Source organism: Notolabrus celidotus, chromosome 3, assembly GCF_009762535.1.
Source record: "Notolabrus celidotus isolate fNotCel1 chromosome 3, fNotCel1.pri, whole genome shotgun sequence".
NCBI classification, from domain to species: Eukaryota; Metazoa; Chordata; class Actinopteri; order Labriformes; family Labridae; genus Notolabrus; species Notolabrus celidotus.
This window is the reverse complement of record NC_048274.1, coordinates 28,989,932-29,016,863: the sequence shown is the minus strand read 5'-3', so window position 1 is coordinate 29,016,863 and position 26,932 is coordinate 28,989,932. Positions and strand designations below refer to the sequence as shown.

General features: G+C 39.7%; 1 protein-coding gene and 1 long non-coding RNA gene across 2 annotated transcripts in view; one reads left to right on the top strand and one right to left on the bottom strand.

Annotated features, from left to right (window-relative positions):
* LOC117810896 overlaps window positions 1-26,932 on the top strand; it is a 111,846-nt gene that overhangs the window by 55,907 nt on the left and 29,007 nt on the right. The window lies entirely within an intron of this gene.
* si:dkey-205h23.2 (CUGBP Elav-like family member 4) overlaps window positions 16,525-26,932 on the bottom strand; it is a 145,995-nt gene continuing 135,587 nt past the window's right edge. The window contains 2 exon segments of the mRNA XM_034680887.1: window positions 16,525-16,561; window positions 22,070-22,219. Coding sequence (XP_034536778.1) covers window positions 22,092-22,219 — 128 coding nt within the window. The 3' untranslated portion in view covers window positions 16,525-16,561; window positions 22,070-22,091.

Below are 26,932 nucleotides of genomic sequence, written 5' to 3'. Positions count from 1 at the left end.
CACTCACGCTTCAACCTGCCTGCGGAAAACATTTGTCACTGCTCCGTGTCCCCGTTTGGAGGTATACAGAAAGAAAAAAAAAAGAAACATCTGCACTCTTTCACGTGGGTACGTCTGATTGATTGGGCTTTGGAGGTTTGGTATCTCCGTATTATATCTATCCATATGCGATAAAGTATTCTTAACATTTGAAGGAGGAAAACAAAAGAAGGAATGCTTTGTTCTGTGCTCCTGTTTTCACTAAGATCGTGCATGGGTTATGACTTCCTTTGGTTTGCAAAGCGAACACACTCAGCTGGAGATGTACCACAGAAATACACATACACACACACACACACTAAAACACACTGCTGAATACAGCTGGAGAGAAAAAAAAGAAATTAAATCAGATACACGCAGAAAGGAACTATGAAGTCTTTGATTCTTCCCTCCACCAAATGTTCTGAACATGATCCGTCTGTCTGTTGATCGGGGTGGCAGTCTACACAGAAAGGGTTAAAGCATCTTCTGAGTTATTGCCTACTGCTGTAGTCATAGCAACAGGTTAATAAGTAGCTTCTCTGATCTTCCTCTGTTGCTGCACAGGTTGCTAAGATACAAATAGCATCCTGGACCCAGTAGACTGAACTGCAAACATCTTTTGATAAGAATGAACTTTAAACATTTTAAAGTAATGTGGAAGTAAAAGAGCTCTATATGCAGCAAGGAGTGGAAGAAAAAACTTCAGCATTACACCTACCACCACTACGATTGCATCTACCGCATTTGACCTACACGGGCCGAAAAAAGGAACACAGCAAAAACAAAATTGCCAAATCCAACTACCTCATAGCACGGAGGCTAGTGGTTGGCCCGAGTCTAAAGGTAAACGGGCCAATCAGCTTTGGAACAGAGTGGCTGTTCCTAGACGCGTGTGCGAAACCAAGGGCAAATTAAAGCATTGCCTCCGAGTTGCATCATTCTCCCCCTCACAGCTCTATTAGTAGGCTAGCCACAATGTCTCTTTACGAGAGCTCCTCTCAGAGCAGAATTAGGCGCACTTCCCCTGCAGTGATATTTCTTTTTGTGGACCATATTGCCATCGTGTGTGTCAGTTCCAGTTGTAAAACACAGCTCAGTTACTGGGTAAAATACAAGTCTGGGTATCTCTTTTCTTTGTGAGAAGACATAGGGCAAAGCAGCAAAGTTAAATGTAGAATTGTTTAACGTGAGTCTGCCTTTGGGAATATCTCAGACACAAAGATTAATTAAGATGAGAATCAAGATCTAAATTTCAAACAGATGGGAAATAGTTGGTGTCTATTTTTTCACCTCAACTGTTTTTCTCCTCCTCTGCTTGTCTTCTTCCCCATCAAATAATGGGAGCTGAAAGCTGCATTGATTCCCAAAGACAGACCATCCACACTGACACAACAAACCAACAAACAAACCAACAACCTGACTGGGGGAAGCTGTGAGGCCACAGCAGGGAGCACCGTTTTTTTGATGATAATATTTGATCCCTCAGTTCTCACCCTGTCACCGGCCCTCGTGTTTTTCCCCACAGCTCGGCTAAGCTGCCGGCCTGCTGCAGCCACTCACTCAAGTGCCGTGCGCACATGCAAGCTCACACACACACAAGGTTTTCTAGAATTGTGTGCATGTTTATACATAATTATTACAAACCATGATGACAGATATGATAGTCCAATAAAACATGAAAGTGTGTGCACCATGTTTCACAACTAAACATCTATTCATGTGGGATCATTTTGATGCCAATAAGCAGCTATAATTGTGTATTTGTGTGATTAAGACAGTAATCAGAAAGTAATGACACTTCAGTGTGATTTATGGGAATGGATGAAATTTCACAGCTGAAAGGTGGCAGGTTAAACAACACTGACCCGCCAAACACCAAGAGAGATTTAAACAAGGGCCAGAGCTAATATATCAATGAAACAAGGGGTTTGAGGGAGTGTGTTTGTTTGTGAGTGTGTGATACAGAGCTTGGGGCAGCATGAGGCCAGGAGAAATATGAATCTTTTTTTCCTCTAAGGAAGAAGTGACTGTTACAAGTTGAGAGGTTTTCCTACCATGTTTTTTCCGATACCTGGACTTGAGGGTTGACCATTTCCTGCTGTTACTTGTTGCAATAAAAACATACATGGAAATATTGGAAACTACATCTTGCTGGCATCTTGCTTGCTTTCACTCACATGAATCTCTCTACTAGCACTGCACTGATGTTTCTTATTATGAAATGATAATTTGCCTGAGACTAGTTGACTTTGGGGCTAATTGATTATAGTCTCAGTCTGACAGTCAGTGCACTGACTGGCAGACATGCTGATAACTGATACCTAACGCCTGATATCTAATACCCAATGCCACATTTTAGACAGAATTGTCTTGATTTTGTTTAGGTTACTGCTCTTACTTTTGTCAGGGTGAAAATGGCTTTCATAAAAAAATATTATGTTGAATACCCACAGGGGATGCCGGTCAGCTTAGCTCCTTTGTTGAGAAACCAGCAGGGGAACCTGCTCGAAAACTAATCTATCAAAATTCTACCACGTAGTTAGGCTAATTTTCAAAGAGTTCAACTCAATCAATAACGTTGGTGTGAGAATACACTTATTTGGAATATTTTCAGCACTTTACTCAGCGGTTTAGAAGCCCATTCCTTTTTTCACTTTACTGAGGACACAAGGACACCTCTACAAACCAGAGTTTACAGAGATAGAAAGAAGTTAAATGGACTGAAAGAGAGAGGGAGGAAATTCTGTTATAGCGAGTTGGAGAGATTCCAAGTTACCTAGTAAAACAAGTGTGTTAACTTTAACCCCATGCCCACAAATGGAAGGGGCCATTGCTATCACAAGTGGGACATGGTGACAACAATATTTCAAGACCTTCTGAATCAGAGGTTACCAGTTGCTCACACACAGTTACAGTCTGCATCAATCACCATCTAGGGTTCCCTGCTTTACTGACTCCCCAGTTTTACTCACTTTCTTCAATTATTAGAAGTTACATTATTGTTTGAGTTGGACTTGATTAAAATGATCTTAATTATGCGGCACAGTTGAACCTGTCTGCTTAGCTTCCATTCCATCTCTCAGTTTCTCAACAAAGAGACCAGACTTACTGGAATTCCCTGTGGGTACTACACTCACTATAGCACCTCACACCCCACTTAAAAAACAACAAAAAAAATATCCTTTTTAGAGATTAGAGTAAAAAACTCAGTCACTACACCAGTAGTAGAACATAATGACCGAATGTGCACTTGCTTTGAATTGACCACATACATTTTATTACACGCAAACCCGCTGATGAAAGCAACTCTTCCTATAACACTGATTGAAGTCTCCTTTGCTCCCACTGGGATCCACACTGCTTTGGGTTCATTCAATCTCTGCCTTGATTACTCGATTGGACTCATTGATTGAAGGGCAACTTTAATGACCTATTATCCCAAGTGTTAATCAGTTGTTGACAGACAGCTCTCTGTGGGACCGGGCAGGGCGGAGGGCCAGAATGGACCGAACTTGCTGTACTCCTGCAGATCAGATGAGTCAGGGGGTTTAGCAGTTCACGGAGCACGGACATACTGCTCCACAAGTTTTTCCCTCCTGAGCACAGTCTCTAGGCGGCGGTGACATCATCTCTAGCTTGCCCAGGTCGGCTATGACTCAGATATTTTGGTGCCTTTTTTTTAACGCCCTCATTCTCACTCCCTTTATCTTCCCTTGTTACTGTTTTAGCACCCTGTGAATTAGCTCTAAATGAGGGAGAAAGAAATTAATATATGAAACTGGAGGCCTGTGCGTGCTCTCTATGTGTTCTCATTTCATTTGGTATTTATGGAATATACGCAGCTGGTAAAGTTACGTAAATTCAGAGGAACTATGTTAACCTTGTCGGGTATTACTCATTTGAAAGGCCGGAGGTTTTAATAGAATAAGGGCGCAGAACATTAAATAGGGTTTCTGATAGAGGTTTGGAATGGAATTACTTTCCAAATGGGCACAGTGCACTTTCACTGAAATGTGGTCACTCCTATGCTAAATTCATATTTCCCTCTTAAATAGCTTTATATAGAATTAAAAATCTAATTTAATCATGAGATATGTTGCGGGAGATTCACTGGTGACCGTGCCTGTGCTATTTGACACTTTGCTAATCATGCTGTATGCGGATTTATTCGTTATAAGACAATATGGCTGTGCATTTTCCAGAAACGTGTTGTTCTTGGTGGAAATCTTAGTCGTAAAGACGCAGTTAACACGTTCAACTTACACCTGTCTACATCACCTCTTGTATCTCCCACCTAAATCTCTCTCCCTTTTGTGCCACCTGCCCCCACATCTCCCTCTGCATCCCTCTCTTTAATTATCCCCCTTTTCAATCCCAGCATCTTCAAGTCTCATCAATGCTTCTTAATTTCCATCAATACCACTGCAGCCTAAGCTCTTCACACCTGTCCAGTCACCATGGCAACCTCACCTCTGACAGCATAGAGCTCTGTAAGACATGGCATGCTGTATTCCCCTTGATTAGATATTGATTAAGCTTTTGTAATACATAATAGGATCAAAGGGATTGTGCGGCTTTGCTTACCCAGGTCCTCTTCACACTTTCATTTAGTTATGTTCTTTTGTTATTCAGGAATCTGCATGTTAAGAGGGATGGAATCGAATTTGCCAGCCTTTGTCGTCGCCATTCAGAGCCTCCTTCAGGGACCCTTTTTTTAACTTAAAAAAGTGTGCCACGAAGACTCTTCTATGCAAACTTGTAATTTACAGACAGTGTTAAGAGCACATTCAGGTTCTTGAGTGGCATAGCTTATACTTAGTGTATGCTACATGTCTCCTATTAGTGAGCATGCTAATACACCCCCTAGAGTGTGCAGAGACTCCCTAATGCTTGAGTGTCCCTAATGGAAGCACAGATAGATTAACGGAGGATAGAAGTCAAATGCTAAATGCATGGTAAGTGACAGGAGAAAAGTCAGTGTGGTAAATATTTTTGTAGGACAAGGTTAAGACTTTGAAAGGCTACTGTTATGATTACATAAAGAAAAGGAATTATTTGGTGTTATGAGTCACATAGCATAAATTCAACAGTGTATGACGTTATGATCTGGACTGCATTTCTGTCCATTGTGCTTTACTGACAGCTGCAAAATAACCAGAAAGATTATAGTTTTTTTTGTTTAGTTTTAACCTTTATCAGCCAGATTTAGTGACAATAATGTCCAACTAGATCTGCAGTTTTGTTGTTACAAGTAAGTTCTTACCTGTGTACCTACCTACCTTTTGAAGTAGCCATTTCGCACACTTACCTTCACACTTTAAGTACATGTTAATGTGAAAATGTATTTTCTAAAGACAGTTTTAAAGGACTCTAAGGTTGAAACATATCTTCCAAAAACTCTCCTATATGTGTGTTTGTCAGCTTTAATATTTGAGCTTCCAAAAAACCACCCGATCCCAATCAAGATCAGCAATAAAGTAAATACACACAAAGAAACACTCCAGCCAGACAGGGGGTTGAGTCTTTGTCACACCTACACTGAAGATTTAGAGGGCTACAAGGTTGAGAGAAGTGAGAAAAACGATTTTTCCTCTCCCACACTGAGAGCGTAGGGGAGTCAGAATTGAGGATAAACCCAACAACTGCAAAAAACCATGTTTGTAACAATCTGACCTTTTTTGTACAACTCAAACAAGGATAAAGACAACAAAATGTAATAACTTTCCCCTATCCAATCCATACTTCATGATTATCCCTCACTCCAAAACATTGGAAAAAAATGGAACTGTCAAAAGAGTCTTGTTGTTCCATTTTCTTTCCCTCGGCCCCCCTCCTGGAGACAAACAAACAAACCCCTGTTAGCACATTTCATTAGCTTTAGGGGTTACAGAACAGATTGAGTATCGACAACGGTTTCTGTTGAGGCTTATGGCTCAAAGGCAACAGTGGAGAAAAATCTCAGGGGTAGGAGATGCAATCGAAAGGACCAAAATAATTCAGCAGGACTCACTCGAGGAACAATCCAGTTTGTCATGTGGAATCATGGAGTGTCTGCTGCACAATGAGAAAGCGTCCCCTGAGACTCGGTACGGGAGTCAACATGTGAATAGCCAAGAGTTAGTGCCCCAACTGGCCACTCTTTAGCTTTTTATCACCTGCAAATTTAGCAACAATAAATCTGTTTCCACACCAATGCTGCTGCACGGATGCACCACAGAGGGCCATAAACACGAGATGATGTTTGGTGTCTTGGGATAGTTCGGTCATTGATGTTCCCTGAGGTGTCATACTCTACCCTGGGAGCGGTTACTGTCACAGAGTTTTAATGTTTCCTCTCTGTTCTGATGGATGGGAAATTATTGAACCATGTTGATCTGAAAGAAGGATGCCATGGTGAGGAAATTTATTGAGCTAGTCTTACTGATACACCAGACATTTAACTAGATTGAGCATCATTATCTTTCTTTGTCAGCGCTCCCAGGTAATCAACAGAACGTAGTGAGACAAACAGGCTTAATGTTACTGAGAGCAGGATGGTCAAATTGAGAGGAGCATTTCAGACTGATATATGCAGACAGCATTTTTTGGTAGAGGAATCGCCCATAAAGCATTTCTTTTTTATGAGAATTATTTTCCTTTGCAGTGGCATGAACATTAGTTTCTGTCTCAGGCTGGTTTTGAGAGTCAGGAAATAATGACACAGATATGAGAGCAGCCTGAGGAGCTACAGGAACCCAACCATCTCTGATAGGGAAAAGTCGATCAAGATCCTGTCCTGCAAAACAACAGCTGCAGAGCTGGTGAGTGCATCTCTAAGTTACCAGTCGCCAGGGGCATGTCTAGACTTTTTTGACTGGGGTGGCCCTTGGGGCACTGATCCATCTAGAGGTGGCATGAAGTATGCAAACACACACTTGAATAGCATTTATTTATCATTTATCTATCCTCTAAATATATCTACTTGATAAAATAAATAATAATACAAACAGTATATGCAGATGTCTTGGACCAAGCACCGAACCTGGGGCAACAGGGCTTACTCCATTGCAGCCCCCCACCCTCTGGAACTCCCTCCCCAAACACATACACAACTACACTGACCTACAAACTTTTAAATCCCAAATCAAAACTCATCTCTTCAGAACTGTTTTTAACTGTTAATGGTTTTATAGTCACTGTGTTTCTATTTTGTTTCGTTTATTCTGTCTTTTAATGTGTGTTATTTGTGATGTGTCTTTGAGTTTTTTGAAAAGCGCTATATATGAATAAAAAATTATTATTATTATTATTATTATTGTTAGTATTATTATAAATTCCTGTATAAGATTGAGAATCTTCTTAACTTTTTAGTATTTGAAGATACAAAAAGCCCCCCCCCCCTTCTTTTTTTAAATCTGGGGGAGGTATGCTAAATAATAGCGTGACAAGCTTTTAGCTGGTATAAATGCAATGTAAGCTACCAGCAACCTGTTGCAACGCATATCAAATAGTTGATTCCAATGTCTGCTAAGAAAAAATAGCCAATCATAATTCAGGATAAAGAGGTGGCACCTTAGGTGGCCAATCAGGTTTAAAGGCGGGCCTATGCCACCCCTGGCTCCTTCTTTGGACACAGCCCTGCTTGTTGCTACAAAGTGACTTAAACCATAAGCTCTAGTGATAACATTTTAATAAAGGATAACAAATTCATATAAACCCCTGCTCAATATACATTATAACTTATGGAAGCAGAGTTTATGGGCAAGTTATGCAATTGTAGTAAACTTGGTGTTGCACTGGTTACACCAACTATTACAGGAAGCTTTGTTTAAAGTTAAGGAAATAGTTTTCAGTTATCTCACCTGTCTGTGGCTTTAAGTTGCTGAGGACTTCTGACCAACAGTTGACTAACGACTCTGTTGCTGCAGCTTATCAGAGCAGACATTGTCACTTGTATTGAAGTGTCTGTTGTCCAACGTTCTGTTAATTAATATCTATATTTTAATCATATTCATAAAGTAAAAGTAGAATTATAACTGTAAAATAATAATAAAAACTGCAAACAGGAAACCAATACAACAATTTAAATAGCAAAAATATATCTACCAATTAAAAAGGAGTAAGATGAAGTTTAGACTTGTATTTATTTCTACTACTTGTCTTTCGTACTCTGAAAACCTCTAAAAAATCTAAACCCTTATGTTTTTCCTGGGTAAGTAATAACATAGGTATATGCACAAACACCTTTTAACACTGGTAACACCAGTATCAATGTGGCAAGACTAGTTATACGTACAGGGTTGCGTTGTTGTGGGACACAATTTTGTATCGACTTTTCCATCCACTGTATTAAGCTGTGAAGTGTCCAGTGACTTCTGACCGACTCCAAAGGTCAATGTTGAAGGAGGAGACTCAGGGCCGTAAAAAAGAACACTGACCACAGGCTTCAATGTGACCTGACCCTCTTTACCGTAACATCTTTGTCAATAATACGTGGCATGAGGAAAACCTCTGATTAATCGATCAACCTCCTGCTTCTCATTCACAGTTGCTAACCAACAGTGCCCATTGCACCTGATTTTGTTTTCACTGTATCACCTCCACGAGACAAGCGCTGAATATCCATTTCCCTTTAATCAATTCACAATTTATTCCCCTCCCTCTTCCAATCTCCCTCCCATTTATTATGCATTATTCGCCCTTTTTAAACGATTTCCTACTAACTGTCTCATCTAATTTGGTATTCGGATATGGTTAGTGCTGTTAGCTCAATTAATACAATGACATGTCCTAAATGCATTCTCTCCACAGTCCAAGTGACAAGAGGACACCAAACACTTCACATCCTTGAAAACGGGGTCATGCATGCAGGCCACGGTAGATCCAAACCTTCAGGAATTATTTAATCAAGCTATGTGTAGAGATAAAAAGGACAAAGCAGGGCCAATCTTCTACAGGACTGTGCTTTATTTTAGTCTAAGCAGAATATAATGAACTAGAGAACTACAGAGTTCAGGAGCACTATGGGAGATATCACCTCGAATCAGGAAAGGACCCGAGCCAACGCTAATTCAAATTACATCTCTGTTTCGAACAAAAGAAAACAGTAAACCAGTTTGTTCAAGTCCAATAACAAAAGTCATGATTATCATTCATTGTGGATAGAAATACCCAGTATATAATGATAAGTTTATTCAGCATGTGAACAAAAACAGGGGATGAAATAAAAGAGTGAAGCTGGGAGTGTTATAATTCATGACACAAAGATCTATGGTGTAAAATCACCTTTGAGAAATGTGGATTATTTAAAGGCTCTCATTGAATGCTTGATTGGAGCAAAGCGCTCAGTTAGCTGAGTTTGTTTACATTTTGGTCCTTATAACCAATGGAAATGGAGGTGGATGACCACGTCCACATTTGAGTCAGTGAGGGCACGAGGCAAAACTGACTCTGGAAAAGTGTTTGTGTTTAGTTATTGTATTTTTATGATTATTGACGACAGAAGAAATAACATTTGGCATCCCCAGAATGTGTTGTGTCTGACTGTTCACAGGTAGTACTGTTCCAGAGAACAGGCTGGGTTTAAGGCAGAATTCCCTCCTTGCATTAACAAATCAACCTGAATGTAAAAAAGCATGATGAAGATATTTACCTATGGTACAATGTCATTAGTTGATGGAGTAACATTGAATAGGAAAACCTCAAAGAAACTTCCCGTAGTGTGAAACAGAGTTGATGTGGATGATTACCACCAACTCTTCTAAAAATAAACAAGCAAAAAAATAAATAGATAAACAAACATAAAACATTGTGACAAAGAGAAACATTACAGGAAAGCATCCATGGCATAAAATCAATAAGATATATCAGCAAAGGTCTCAAAAAACGATCTGACTGCAAACTTGGATTTTTATTTTTTTGGTCTTTTTTGTATTTTTTTCAAAAAACAAAAGGCCTCAAATAAGATTATTTTTAAACATGCAATGCTGATTCATTTTCACCCAGTTGTGCAATTGACTCATTTTTTTTCACCTGAATCCACATGACCAGTACCATCAATCATCCTTTTACTGTGCAGTTTGTTAATTTTTGTATCAATTCAAAAGCTTTCAACGAGCAAAATCTCTTTGAACTTGCTCCTACAGGGATTGTGCAGCCAAAAGATAACAGGAGAAGAAAAAAAATGATCAAAGCATATACAAAGAAATTCTCATGACAATGGGTCTATCCCAGCTTCAGCAGATAATACAAAAGCAAAACAGAGAAAATAAAGAACCATTTACCAACATGAGTATAAATTCCCATTTTTCAACATCAGTGCTTCACTATACAAGAAATAACATCATTTTATCTTCTGTTTTTGATAAATTATTTCATAAGTTCCTTCTCTTAGTTTAACTGAAATATATTAACTATTCTTTCAATTTTTTAAAGTTTGAACATGATCTATCGTACTGCCTATAAAGAAGGTTCAACAGAATTGAAAAATAAGCTATATTGTATGTACAGGAGTAACGCAGCTGTGTGGTCAGGAGAGCAGTGGCAGATTGGGTCGAGCAGGCAGGGGGTTCTGCTGGGTTCTATTCTAACTGCTCTCTTTGTTAGTCCCCTTCCTCCAGTCTCAGCCTTACCATGTACATGTGGGTATCAAACATGTGTAATAAATGATGCTTTATGTACATGTTGAACAAACTGTTCCCTGGAGTTTCATTTTGTAAAACAAACTTCCTTGAATGTCATGAAGCCCAATCTTTCAGCTCTTGAAGAGTATAAAAAAGTGTCATGGTGGCTGATGCTTTTTTTGTCTGATTGGTTCGCATGCAGATGGATTAACTCTACTGTAACTGTCATATCTGTTCATCAACCCACGATTGGACTAATCCAATTACTGCACAGGCGATCTTTCTTCTGTCAGAAAAATCATGACATGTTGGTGTAGACGGAATCTTAATTAACAGATCACTTCAGGGATGTGGCTTAGGTTTGACACTAAGACAAACACTCTCTAAGCCTTTGTCTGACTTTAAGGGTTGTAGGATGCATGTTCAGAGCCCAAACTTAAGGGGCTTAAGCACACTAAAACTCTCCAATATCCCCACACTTCTGTGGATACATTTTATAGTGACATCATTGTCCCACAGAGTTGGGCTCCTTAACACAAGCTGCTATACAACCTTCTTCTTTTTGTTATTTTTTTGTTTGTTTTTTTAATTTTATAGTCTATTTACATTAAGGAATAAAAAAGTCTTTGTCTTCATTACTGTCAGCCTTGTAGTTGAACATAATTGCGCACCTCCAGTGTTTCACTGTGCCCTGTTTGTTGGACAATGGCATCTTTTTTGTTGGTTTGTTACTAATGGAATTAGATGAGGATCCTATAATTCCAAAGCACAATAAAAGTTGGATCATCAGCCCATCTGCTTGCTCAGCACGTCCCCAAATGTGATGCAATCTTCGGACCATATTAGCAACATCCATATTTGCACAAACTATATGTTGGTGATACTACTCAACCTCCCTCTGAATCCGGGGTAAGGCAAGGCTCTGAACCTCTCCACTAATCATGACATCATAGCGCCTGATGCCCTGAGTATTGGGAGTGATTTTGTGGAGGTTCAGTTTAGCACACAGCACCCCCACCACCCTGTGCCCATTTCCACCTCCACCTTTTTCCATACCAAATCCCATTTCCACAGCGAAACCCTTTCTGCGCTCAAGTGAGATGACGGAAAAGCTCTCTCCCAAAGCAGCTATTAAATGAGAGGCATTAATTTCTTCCCTCCTGTCCAACAGGTTCCTTTAATTATCTCTCCACTTTCAGTCAATTACATTTCACTTCCTTTCCTTGACAATCACTGCTATTTTAGGGTGAGTGTTATGCACCCGGGGGGTTAGAGACTCGTAGACATGCTCTAGTAGTTTTCTGCTTGCGCCGCCACTTGCTGGCAGCCTTTAAGGATTCAGGCTCTTCTAGAGGACTGACCTTGTGGGCCATGTAGTAGTGGCAAGTGAGGACACTATATTTTATAACCTCCAGTTTCTCGTTTAACAATTCAGAGTTCATGCATCAATGGGAGAGGAGCAAGTGGCCTTAATGCACATGGTAGCAAAAATGTGCATTAGTTATTAAAATGATTGTGAGGTACTAAATAAAAGCAGTAATGCCACAGGGACAGAAGGTATGCCTGTAGGGGTGTGAAATAAATTTTTTAACACATCTTGTAGGGTTTTGCCTGGTTTGTTGAATATTATGGGCAATATTAATTAGATGCATACTAATTCCTTTCGGCTAAAATGCCAACTTTCATATTTATTTTTGTAAATTAGAGGACAAGTATTAAATAGCATTTTTGTAACAGCTTAGCACGTGCCTGCTGGGCTGACATTTTCTGTAAGCTGTCGTTGCTCTTGGAGTGGAAACATGGCCTGGGCTAAAGTAAAAAGTAGACCAGAGTGACGTCATAAGCAAGAAACGGAAGTAGAGATCTCTGTCGATAAATGAGAGTTGAAAGAGATCCAAAAACAATCTTGTCTTGATTGGCATTGCTGGAGCATACTTCATCGCTATTTCTGTTTTTAATGCATGTCATCTCTGTAACATCCTCCCTGGGGTGCAAAAAGTACTAAGAGCACCCTCATTAAGTGTTGAAGTGCTGATTTCACATTGCCTAATTTAGCCCTGGCATAGCAGAGATGCTACATGAACACTGCGCTGTTAGCCAAGCAGACAGCAGGATACCAGGCTAGACTGGGTTTTGGCTCACTGGGGACTCAACCTGCAATTAGCATTGGGAACCAGTACAGCATCTGGTACAAGACAGAGGAGATCAGTGGAGCAAGCATGCAAGGTTCATGTTCAGTTTGCCAGAGCCTCAGTCGCAGAGAATTTTCTAAAGATGGCGGAGACAAGCACAGGAAATTTCATTGCTCATGGAACATTAGATTTCCCATCGATTAGTTCAGCTTCACATAAATAATGAGCACAAATGGTTGCAGAACATGGCTTTGTTTTGACCCACTTCATGTTGCTACAATTCATGTAGCTTCAAACTAATATCCGATAATGGACAGAGGAAGAAGTCCAGATATTTCCTGCATCTATTTCTTGGCAATTTTAAAAAACTGTCATTTGGATGGCCATCATTTTGAATTTGAGGAACCACTGTGCTTCACAAATGTTCTTTCAGCGTTGAACAATACTGTGCTTTGCAGGTGTCCCAGCAGGGATACAAGCAAGAAAAAGAAAGACGTGTTGAACAAGTTATTTTGTGAAAAATTGCAGCCTCTGTGGAGATAGTTGAGACACAATTACTTACTGAAAGAAGAAGCACAATAACTCAGTCCTTACAGCAGCTGCTTCAACAGAAAGAGGATTTCCTGCAATATTGTTGGTTTTGACCCAATTTTTTTTTTAACAAATTTTGTTGGGTGGTTTGTGCTCAAGGACCAAAAGGTCTATTCATTCAGCTTCAGTCTTTATCTTTAATTCGATGTGTCCAAGTCAATCTACATTAACACCTTGCAACAATATAGAAGGTTTTATCCCACATCCTCTATCGCCTCTTCGGGTAAATTTGGCAGTATTATCGTTGCCAGGTCAGCTGTCAGCAGCCCTGCCAGGGAGTAGGCACAAACATAATTCGCTCTAATCTTCCTTCAGTCATCCATGTGCATGCAGGGGGACCATCTCTCCCGTCATTTGGTCCAAGTGATTATCCCAGTGATTTTTCACTTGGTTGCTGCTAATGTATAGATGCTGGTGATTGCAGTGTGATTAGCGGGAAAGGTGAAATAGCATGTCTAATACGGTGCAGGAGATAATTGAAGGGTAGTGAGCACAGGCATTAGCCAGGTTTGGGAAAATGCTGTTCCTAGGGGAGAGCTGATGAGCGTTTGGGCTGCGGTTTGGAAAAGCATGGGCGCTCTCAGGACAGGGAAGAGGAGGAGGGCATATGAAGGAAGCTGATATCAAGAACTTAAATGATGATCATCTGCTTTAAATGATAGTCAATGGTTGTACTTTGAAAAACTTTGGACTCTTGTTGGCACATTGTATCTGTCACCTCAATGGTGATTTGAAATGGAGCTTGTCTATTTTTCTCTTTATAGAAAGACAGTGAAAATGGAGAGAACAGCAAGGAGAAGAGTTTCAGTACCAAAGAGGAACTGGTTAGACTGGGCCCTAAGGTACCAGAGTCCAGCCACTTACAAACATAAGGACTAATTATGTATGGTGCTCCACCAGGCGCTTTATTGGGGCTTCTACTTTTTTGGATTAATTGGGCATGTCCTTGAAGAATCTGTTTGACAGATCTTTGTGTCATGTTTGGTCGTGGACTTCCTCTCCTTGCCTCCCTCTCTCCCCTCCTCGACTAGCCATGCCTCTTACTGCCAGCTGTCAGTGCTCAAAGGGCTGGTGTACGGATGAGAGCTGGTGTTCGACAGAGAAAATTGGGAAGTGTTCAGACTGACTGAAACAGCATCGCTCCTCCCTCTAGACTCATTCCAAACATATTGATCTGCTTTTAGAGAGGAGCCTGCACCCAGAGCTCTAAAACAGTCTAAATGAAGGCTACAGGCCTCTAAATCAAGACATGACAGTGCTGAAGTGCTTCTCCCTTTGCTGTTTGGTGTCACTGTCTGAGAGGCTACAAGTAAGCTGAGCGAACGAGCTCATTTAGATATAGTCTAAACACAAGCCTTTTTTATTTTTTTTACCCATAGTCTCTATGTGTAATATATGAAGAAAGCATATCAGGGAACATGTTGATAATGAATTTACAATATATTTGACTGAGCTGGTTGAGCTCTAAAAGCCTGTCATCCTTTGCTATCAATACTGTAAATTGAGTTTATCTTCAGAGATATTCTTGTATTATCTGAAAAACAAGAGACAATTCTTCTCAATCTGGAGATTTGCAGGAGCTCAAGTGGACACATATATCCTTGGCTTGTCGCTTATATAAGTCCGTCTTGTTTACAATGGGCATAATTCATTTACTGACAAACTCCTGACACCACGAGGGTTCATTCATTTGTATACTGAGTTCATTCTGCTGGCAGTTTCAGTAGCTGTCACCTTACTCCTTCCTCCCTTGAACCATCCATTTGTCCATTCCTCTTTCAACAAACATTTCTTAACAATTTGTGGCTTCATAATTCACACTCCTTGTTGCAATACAAAAGGTTGAGGAAAAAAAAAGCAACAAAACAAAATACAGCCCATGTCCATTTAGCTTGGTCTTTACAGTGGATTGTCGCTTGAACACAAAGGCTAGTGAGAAGCCTGAAACGTCTGCACCCTGTCCAGCGCAGACTTTAGAAAGTTCAGTCATTTTTTTTTCTCTCTCTCTCTCATTCTTTTTTTTTTTCTTCAAGAACAGTCTGTTCATAGCTGTCAGAGAGTGCGGTGTCTTGTACATCATGATGAGCGAGATATCCAGTGGCTGATACCTTTAAAATCCAAGAAAAAGAGACTTGTTGCGTACAGGGGCAGATTAATGTTTTCCTTTTCCCGCCTTATGTTGCCCCCACTTTCAATCAGACTTCAAGTATTTTTTTAAACAACAGCAAAAGTTAGCAAATCTACTTTTTTTTCTAGTCTACTCTAGTACTCTACAACCTGGTGCTAAATCAGCATCCAGTAAAAGTTTCAGCCCCTATACTACGACTCCATGTCTTTTTTTTTTATACATTATGTCCATTATCTTTTATTCGTACTTACAGTAGGCCACTGGATATTGATTTAATGATTTTTTTTTTTACTACGAGTAAATTGTTATACTTGCAGCTACAAGGTATGAGTTTTTAAATATATATTTATATATTTATATATTTATATTCTTTTAAAAAGCGTTTAGTCCTTTGGTCCCTATTTCCTAAGGAATGATGCATGTAAATTATCCTGGATTCTCCTCTTTTCTCCTCCTCTTCTTCGTCTTCTTCTCGTTTTCTTCTTTGATCCAGAGCTTGCCCTGTCACAGAGCACAACACCTGTGTAGGCACAAAAACCAAAATGGCAGCAGGCTGGTGTGTGTGTTTGTGTGTATGTGTGTATGCACACACGCATGTGTTTGCTTCAGTTCTTGAGTTGGCATTTGCACGTATTTATACATGTACAAAGTTTTTTTTGTTTTTTTTTCATTTTCTGTTTTTTTTTCAAGTGTGGCTTCCTTAAATGTGTATGTTTGCTTTGTTATCTGTGTTTGTTTAACTATATCCTGTGTCGGTATGCATGCTTTGAGCATAATGAGTCTATAAAGGTTTTTTTTCCCCCATCATGTCTAAAAAACAGCAGCAAAAAGTTGGTCTCTGCAAAAAATCTTCTTCCACAGATGCCAAAGCAAAACAGGGAAAAAAGAGGCATTTGCGAAGAAAGAAAAAATCAAGTAAAATAAAATAAAAAAGGAAACAGCTCTGGGATCCCTCTTACAGTCACCCAATCTTTCAGCAGGTTTCCAGCAGGATCAAGGGACCACCCTTCCTTCATGATATGTAGCAGAGCAAGAAGTCTTTGTACTTTTACTGCACTTGTGGAAATAAGGTGTTGTGGCCCTTCATCCTGTGACAGAGAGAGAGAGAGAGAGAGAGAGAGAGAGAGAGAGAGAGAGAGATAGAGAGAGAGAGGGAGAGAGGGAGAGAGGGGAGAAAAAGGAGAGGGGATTCAGTGAGGCTGAGGCAAACATGCTCAGGGTTGCTGGCTCCTGGTTATCACACAGACTGACAGGCACAGCCAACAGCATGAGAAACAGACGGGAGGAGGGGAAAAAAAGAGGAGTGTGTCAATCAAAAGCAGAAATAAGTGGGCTAGAGGTGGGGTAGGAGATTTGTGTTTTAACCATATGGAACAGACTTCTACACTGTGACAGCACTAATCCAAGTAAGGCCCTAATTTAAACTGATTATTTCTCCCCCTGTATTGATAAATACAACAGAGTGTTGCTTCACCTTATTGTTAATTAATTACAAACAAATTACAAAAAAACATGAAAGGAACACACAGAGAACAAGACAAGTGCATCTATGAGTGGTAAAATGGGTTTGATGATTGTGACAGAAAGTAAGGGCTGTCCGAAATGAGAAAAAAAATTGCATATAAAAAATAAATAGCCTGTAATTAGGATCCAAGAAAAAAACAACCTAGTATCTTCCCTGCTTTTGTGTTGACTTAAAATGCAGCGCTGTTACTAAATGCGTCCACGCCGGCAAGCTTTGGATATAAAAGATCTAGTTTACAGCCTATCATCCTTAATATGTTGTGAGCTATGATGTCTGTGAAGAAAGGCTTGGAAATCACAGTAAATCACTCTCTGGGAGTGAACATGAAAGGGTCTGACTTTGTGACGGGAACGTGCGCCCAGACGCTCTTTGTTCTTCCTTTCCATTCCTGTAAATGAGCTTGTTACCATCTCATAATAGATCTGCTTTCTAGATGTGCGAGCGGAGATTCTTCCTTCTTTTATATGTGTGCCAAAGTGAGCTGAGCCATTAGCGGAATAAAGCACTAAGAGTCCCGATTACAGATGCCCTCTTTTATAAGCCACTAGTGATTCTCTCTATATGCATCTACCACAGAAAAAACACACAGTGGCTTTAAAATAGATCTCTTTTTTTTTGCCAAGTAAACAGCTCTTTTTGAAACACCCCAACTACCCTCCAACTTTGTCGGATAATAAAGATTTTTTTTCTCATGAGATTTCTGTCTCACTATTACTTCCCCATCTACTTAGATGGCTTCATAAAGGACACCTGGCAGTTTAGAGGCATATTTGATGCCAGAGAAACCTCATCCCTTGCCACTTGCATGGCTGGACACCCCCCTGAGTTCATTGGATAGACTACGGGAGGGAGAGCCGCCTGCAGGGCCTCTGAAAGAATAGGGCAGGAAGAAGTTCAATGAAAACAACTAACTCTTATCGGGGTTTGGCCTGGAGGGATAGAAACAAACTCACTTGCGAAGAAAGAACCTTTTTCACTGTGAATCTGTTTGCTGCCATTTCTTTTAACACAACAAGCATTTGAAATACAAGCAGCAAAAACACAAGAACTTTTTTATCTTGTGGCACAATCCTACTAAACAAATACAAAACAAACAAGGCATCTTGGGTATTTGTATTCCGCTCTATGTTTTGCATCCTATTTATACATGTATGCATACAGTAAGGCTGTATGGAGGACAGATTCTGGCCATGTGGGTCTGCAGCGCTGCCTGCAGCTCTGCTATCACGGTGTAATTGGTTTGCACCCTCATAAATAAATAAATGGGAAGTGATTCTCATGTTAGGCAAACAAAACAATCTTGCTGAAGTACTCCCTGTGCAGATGGAATCAGGGGAGAAGTGGAGTGTCAACATTTGCCTGTGCTCTCTGCATGAACGCTGGAGATTTAATTGGCTACACAAACAGAGGGTCATCTCGGCCATCTCTGCACTAAACAGCTGTCGATCGAGGGGGGGAAAGAAAAAGGTCCTTCTTGCAAGGATTCAGACTTCCATTAAAAAACAGTTTGCGGAAAAACAGTGTTGATGTGAATGTAGAGAAGTTGAGAAGTAGAAAATACAGTACATCCATACACATGAACCCCACAGGAGAAATAAAACAACACAAGGGCACACGGTACAATAGCACACAGGGTTAAAGGCCACTTCCAGTTATAATCCACCAACCAATCAGCATGTCAGTTACATAATGTACAACAGGTACCAGCCAAGTAAGGTGTTGTTTTACTGCACTGCACACACTGCCAATATACAATATACAGTATATTTATATATATATATATATAAAGGAGGGCAAAGTTTAGATAGAGATAGAGTTCAGAGATATCAACCAACGCCACGTCATGCAACGCAGTCACAGTCCCACCACATGACGTCATCCAAAAGAAAATGACACCATGGGTTCAACTTACAGCTGTGGGAACTTGGCCCCATGACAGGTGTGTGGTGGGAGGGTGGGTTTCTGTGGCTATAGCGGAGAAAGGCCACCTCACACTGTGATTGGCCTTGTCAGGTTGCCAGGTTGGTGGGGGTGCAAAAGAAGGAAAGAAACAGTGGGATTTCCTTTTTTTTCCTTGAGTCAGAATTCAAAGCACCCTTTGCATATTTGTTCCACACTCTCACTTATTGTGCCTAACAAATCAAATGAGGTTATTATGCTTATTACCATAAAACTAAAGAAAAAAATGATAAGTAAAACAGGAATAACAGAACAATCAAAAAAAAAGCAGACAAAAATGACTTTCTTATGCTTTAGTATGGCAGTGAAATCTTCTCAGGCTGACAACATTTGCAGGTTAAAGGGTTGAATTGATGTTTTTGTACTCTCAAAGATAACCCTTAAGGCAAAATACATATTTCTGAAACATGTCCTGTCTACAGTAATTGGATTTACTTTGCATTGTTTGCTATATGGGTGGCTGTACAGTGAGTGCTTCAGCTTTTTTGCATTAAGTTTATCTTTAAGACACAGAACGCAATTTCCACTCGCAGGGCTCCTGAGACCAGCAGGAGAGAATGCCGTCTGATCGTGTTTTTAATTCAACTTTGAAGCAAAATCGTCAGTGCTATAGAAAAAAAAATGAGGGACTCTGACGTTATCAACATATTGGAGTTTTTTTTACCCAAGGAACACACACAGAGAAAAAAACATCATAATTCAAGTTTCATCTAAGTTTTTCAGAGTTATAATGTAGTTGAATTTAGAATATTAAAAAGCGACTATTGCACTCAATTCGTTTTTCGCTCAATAATTCAGTTTCTGCAGCAACACAATGCAATATATATAAAAAGAAAAGACAACAGAAACAGAACTTGATTGGTCCAATTCTTCAATTGCAACTCCTTTCTGTAACATTCATTGTGAGTTTTAGGAATCCATAAAGCAGGAACTGGTTTCAGAGGCCCCACTTGTGTTTTTTTGCTTTAATGTTTTCATGGGATTGCTATTGGTTTTGGTCTATTGGTTTCCCTTAACTCAACAAGAGAAGGGGTGTAATAGCAAAAGAAAAACACAAAGATGGATTGAACCAGACCAGAGACAAAGAAAAAAACAACAACGCACACACAAACACACACTGAAAAAGTGGCAGGATGTTATTGTGGGAAATGTCTCTGCTTCAAGACATCCTCAGTACTTCTCAGTGACCGTCGTAGCCTTCAGTACTTTTGCAGGATATTTTCCATTTGCCCCTCATTGATGTGCTAAATCACCCCACCCTCTCTCCCCCTCCTCCTCCTCTTTTTCAGGGTGTCTGCTTTGAAAGCCTCTCTTCAATTAGCAGGACACAGCTCTATTCAAATGCTATCACGAAAGGGATAAAGGGAGCATCTATCATCTGTATTGCACACCACCTTCCATTAATGTCATCTTGTGGCTTTTAAAGAGTCAATTCTAAAACAAACAAATGGTATTACCATGCTTTTATTTATGGAGGGATATAATCCAGGCTTATGTTATTGTAATGAAAAGTTGCCCAGCCAATTGTGCGAGGAGAGCATGCATCTATATTATTTTGCACTGGCAGCTGCACTTTGTAACAGATGGGAGATGATTCTTTGAATCAAGCCTGACACTGTGAAATTAGCTGTTATTGAAGGATGGTGCCACTCTCAGTAAACCATCTTTTTATCGTTTTTTATGAAAGCTTTGATATTTTAAGTGCAAAAACAAGGAAGTGTTGGCTATTGGACACATGTGGTGGCAGTTAATCACATATATAATCAGTACATATACATTTAGAGATGTCTTGTTTTCTCAACTTTGCAGGGGCATACTCTATAAGAACTGCATTAGTTATTAGTTTAAACAGTTGATAAATGTTGCCATATATAGTGCACAACTAGTCCACAATGGATAAGCTTCATTTCAGTAGCTTGAACTTGTTGCTCTGGATGCATTAACACTGCCATAGTTTAAAGACACTTGAATAGGCATATACATATACATGTTAAGTATGGGTGCATACCAAATATCATGTTAAATAATATATAGGAAAGAATAATCAAGGAAAAATTGTGATGCTCAGTCATTGCAATGTTTTGTTTTGCCTTGTGAGAAACTCTATAAACAAAGGATGACAGAATATGAAACGGACAATGACAGCTTTGCTTGAGAGCATATTTGTGAAGCATCACTTGAACTTAACCAAATGGTGCTTACTGGGATTGGTGCTGTTCTCTCTTATTATACAAGCCACTGCAGTTTGTAGTGTGGGTAAGTGCTTTTCCATTAAGCATCTTTGTGTTTATTTCTATCAGCACTGAATTTTCTTTGAAAAGCCTGCATATACTAATACTCCTCATACTTATAAGTAGACTTGTAAAAAAAAAAATACAAATATTCTCTGTAATATTGTGCATCCACTTAATTAACATTCTTATAAAATAGGTTAAACAGGGAAGACGTGTGATTTTTGCTCAGCAGCTGACAGAAGGGCTATTTCAGGTGAGAAATCACAGCTATCTGCTTTTTTGAATTTGTAGCTTAACAAATTGCATCGATTGTCGATGCCATCCTCAGTAGACGGGTGATTACCCTCAGCTGGGTATTGATGATGTCATCAATTTGCACTGGAGTATCCTGCAGTTACAAATTAGATCTCAAACCTTGAAGAAACAAAAAATATTCAGTGGAGCAGGGCAACCTGACATAAATCTCAAGAGGCTGATTCTGAGTAACTACACTAGCCTGACACGTTCACTGACGTATGTTAAAAAGAAACACTGACCTGAAAGTGCAAATTCTTTTTCACGCCAGGGCTCAGGAGGAGAAAGTCGTATAATGACTACAGAATGAGCGATTTGTTTGTTTTCTGGATTGCCTATCTTTAGTATTGTATTAATTATATTTCTGAAAGGTTACAATATGACTGAAACATATAAAAGGGGAATGAACCTGACTAAGAATTTAGTTTGAAGTTAGATTTAACAATTTGGCATATAATTAAAGGAGATAGACTCTCACACATTCACATCTTTTGCAACAACATGAACGTAACTGTCCCAGTATTGTTGACAGTGTTGTTTAAAACAGGGCATGGCACAGCATTATAGAGTGTTTTTTACTCTACCTGGGTATGGACAGCAGACGAGTCAGTAAGGTCGGTTGGCATCCTTTGGCCGCTTTAGCTGCACCTTCAGCCTCTTCATGCCTATCTGAAAGCCGTTCATGGCCTGGATGGCGGCTTGAGCGCTGGACGGGTTATCAAAACTCACAAAGCCTGAGACAAGGAGACACAGCAGAGGAGAGAGAGAGAGAGAGAGAGAGAGAGAGAGAGAGAGAGAGAGAGGAGAGAGAAGAGAGAGAGAGAGAGGAGAGAGAGAGAGATGTGGAAAGAAAAATGGGAATATGGAAAAAAGGAACAACAGAGGCGGGGGAAGAATGGGCAGGGATGAGAGAGAAACAGAAAGAAGAAGAAGAGACAGAGAGAACAGACGGGAGAGATGAAAGAGGGGAGAAGAAGACCCTTTTAACTCTCAACAATGACACAACAATGGCTCTTTGTTTTCTCCTTTCAGCAGATTAATTGAAAATCTTTGAATTAGAGAGATTACATAAACCACCACAAAGGCTAATAACACAGATATTAAAAATCAAAACGGAGAAGGGTTATTAGAAAGCACGAGTTTGACTTGAAGAGAGAACAAAAAAAACATGAAAAGGTATGGAAAGATTAGAGAGAGAGAGAGAGAGAGAGAGAGAGAGAGAGAGAGAGAGAGAGAGAGGAGTCTCATGCTGTGTGGATTTTTTTTTAACAGCGAAGCAGTGTGTGTAAATGTTACCTGAGCCATCCTAGAAAGACAGAGCAGCATGTGTGTGTGTGTGTGCGTGTATGTCACTGAGGATGTATCTGGGTAAAGACTAAAGGTCATAGGGGTTGAAACAAGATGCTAGCAGCAAGGTGTGTCGGACGGAGGCGCCTGCTGCTCTGAGTTATCACCTGGGTGTCGAGGCGGAATGAGCCCAAAGCTTTCCACACCGGGACTCCTTGCCTGCTCTTATCAGACACCTCTGTGATTGACGGGCCGAATTTTCCGCCTGCCAGCTGATTTGATCACACCGCTATGGGTCCAATTTAATTTGGGGGGAGAGGGCAGGCTTTTGTCAGTGCGGGGTGAGATAAGACTGCTGCTTTTACAAACCCTTTAAACAAACTGAGCAGGGAAGGGCCTGTCAGTTGGCACTGATCCCCCTCCCTATACTACAAACACACACACAGAGACACACTTCCCCTGCCTTTGACGAATTTCCATGCCTCACATTTACATCCACATGCCAAAATGCTGATATGATTCCAGGGGTCAGAGTATAGAAGCAGAGGACAAACTCTGTGTGCGTTCAAATAATCTAAAAGCAGAAAAAGACATTTGCACACGGTTCCAGTTTCAGCTGTTTTCCTCAGACAAAGTAACCGGCTGATGTTTCATTTCTTTGATGCAGTGCTGGGTGTGTGGTTCGAGTGTGTGGTGCTGTGCAACTGAATACCCCGAACACTACTATAATGTTTGATGCATGGCTCTCACTGCAGCCATCCATATCAGCAAAACGCCTCTTCTCACTGTAAAGTTATGCATTTTTAATAAAAACACACACAAAGTTGCCAACATTATCGGGTGACAAAGGGGAAAAATACAACTGGAGGACCAGGTTGAACAGCTGAGAACGCTGCAGTAAACTCTCACTTGTAGCTCAGAAAAAGAATTACCTTGTAGTAAGCTGTGCTATGAGCCTGTTTGGTATAAGCCCATGACTGTCTGCTTTAATGCAGGTGTGGCAGTAGAGTAGAGGTGAAGTCCTGTGTTTAAATACCCCTCAAATACACTCGCCGTACTCAATGAACTTCCTTGTTATTATATTGTCTTTTAAATATATTCTCTGATTTTGCACCTTGCTGATATTTTTTCAGCGTTGAAAATGATAAAAATCTGAATTAAGGATTGTATGACCAGTGACTTCACATTTGAACAGCTGAATGCTGAAAAGTCATTGCTTGTTTTAGTCCGTTTTCTTATTCTTTACAATAAACGTTTAATGCTTCTGTCTTTGCGAGGACTCCCTTTTAGAAAAAAACATTTTGCATTCTAATGGGAATAAAAATACTGTAAAATATTACTAAAAGTATGTGGTAGTGCAGTGGCAAGTTGTGCATATTATCGTTTTCATGTATTTTTATTAATCACATTTTGAGATAATAATTGTACATTTTAAGTTTTGATCAAAAGCTTTCTTTCTGTGTTACATTAAGGTTTGCAGGATGGTGAGTCTATGCTCAGCTCATTCATGAAAAAATATATATATGTAGATGAGTCCTGCTGAAGCAAACGTACAAAGACATGTTCTCTGACTTTAAAGGGAAACAAGAAGAAAAAGAAGAAAAAAGAAAAACATCAGAACAAAAGGCATTCCCTTTTTTCAGAAGCCCTTTAGGTAAATTGCATCTCCTGGTGTACATTTTTCTATCATATCTTAAAGACATGGGGTTTCCTATTATAGGTGTTCAGTGTGCATCTGTGAGTGTGTCATTCCACTCTCAAAAGACCTTTTGAAATTCATTTTCAGGCTAAATCCAGCTAATTCCACTTAACAAGGTAAGCTTTGATCACTTTTAAAAGTCAATATTGAGCGACTAAATGCAGAGGATTAAGACTAATGTTGCATAGAGTCCCAGGTTAAATGAAACACAGCCATACAGTGCTCATCTGGTGAATGTCTTTGGGGTGCACACACGAATGTTTGAGTGACTCATTAAAGTATTAACAGGCTATGACGACAACTGGGTCTCATGTGCTGTTTTGTAATCTAAGTATTTTTTTTTTTAAGGTGAAATGTTTACAAATCCTTTAGATTCTTCTTTATCTCCTTTTTAAAGTACTTTCATACACCATGTCACAAATTCAAAGCCATTTTATCACAGTGCAAATAAAACTATTAAACTAAACAGATGTCTGTCTGAGTGAACGGTGATGTATCCCTCAAGATATACTTTTAATCCTTCTCCAGAAATGCATCTTTTATAAGAACATGCTTTGAGTGCTCCTCCAGTGACCTTTTTCATCTTATTCAAATTTCTCTGCTTCTCTGTAAACACTCCATCTCTAAGAGTGATGTCTGATAATCTCCTTTCAGATTCCCAAAATGCAGTTCACATGTGCTGCAGAGATATCAGACCATGTATGCAGAAATGTTTTCTGTTGACACTCACATGAATCAATGTTCAGTGATCAGCAGTTTTCTGACAACATCTCCTTCCAGTTATTGATAATGTGGATTTAGTAGTTGACATATTTCACCTACTAAGATTGGTAACACGCACATTTTTATTATTTATTAAATGTTTAAAAAATATTATTATTATTATTATTAGCTATACCACAGACCTGACATTTTTACAGAACGTGATGTTAATGCATTTAAGGTTTTTTTAAATCTGAAATACATTAAATTAAAAAATACCTTAAAAAAAAGGAATAAATGAAAAAACTATTAACTTTAAAACTCAATTTTATTACCTCTCTCTGAAAATACAGCAAAGTGTGAGGGCCACAACATTTGAGGTTTCAACAATAAAATCGTTACAAAAAAAAGTTGAAGATTTAGACTATGGTAAACTTATATGTAATAAGAAGGAAGATATGCGGAGATCTGAGAAGAGCAGCCTGTCATCTGCTCTACAGATCAGCTTATACTGTATAGCCTGTTTGTCCTCAGCTGCTGAGTATAACTTTATAAGATGGTCCATGTTCCTCATTTTAGCGCAGGTGACAGCTGCCATTCTGATATCCCATTTTTATTATTGTCATTTTACATATAGATTGACTGTTGCCTGTAATCACAGCTTCTTTCTCATAGAACTGCAACTTTATTCATGTGAGATTGCAACTCTATGCTCCGAAATTTGCAACTTTAATCTCATTACTTTAATAATAATAATAATAATACATTTTATTTATAGGCACCTTTCTGGACAACCAAGGTCACCTTACAACACAACAATATTAAAAGCAACACTCAACAGTAAAAAATACATACATTAGAATAAAGATACAATACTAGAATGAGGGGGGGGGGGGGGGGGAGTCATTCCAGTCCCAGGGAGACGGATTACAGTGTGTAAGCTTGGCGGAAAGGGTGAGTTTTTAGGCGGGATTTGAAGGTGGTGGGAGAGGTGGAATTCTGTACGTTATGGGACAGAGAGTTCTAGAGGCGGGTTGCCGAGCGGCTGAAGGCTCTCGACCCCATGGTGGTCAAGCGAGCAGTTGGGAGGGTGAGTTGGATGAGAGAGGAGGACCTGAGACTACGGGTGGGAATTTTGGTATGGAGGAGTTCAATGAGGTACTGAGGAGCTAAGTTGTTAATGGCCTTGTAGGTGAGGAACAGAATCTTGAAAATGATGCGGAATTTAATCAGAAGCCAGTGGAGTTGCTGCAGGACAGGTGTGATGTGGCTGGTGGAGGGGGTTCTGGTGATGATGCGGGCAGCAGAGTTTGAACCAGTTGAAGTTTATGGATGGATTTGTCAGGTAAACCAAAAAGAAGGGAGTTGCAATAATCTAGGCAGGAGGTGACCAGGTTGTGAACCAGAATGGATGTACTGTTGGGGGAGAGAGATGGACGCAGGCAAGAGATGAGGTTTATTCTCTTACATTTACTACTTTATTTGTAAAAGTACGACTTTTATTTTGTAATTCTAAAACTTTATTGTCCAAATATGAGCCTTCATTTTTTAATTTTTAATGTGTCCCTAATCCTCAGTCAAAGGAATAAGCTTTACAGTGGTTTGGAAATTATCTACTTAACTAACTGTATGTCTCAGGCATGTTCCTTTTAGGTATTCCTTATTACTTCAATATGGTGTTGTCTTTTAACTACACCAGCTGTTGATGTTGCTCCATGTCTGTGTCTGCTGTGCCCATTAAACACAGCATCGAGGCTAA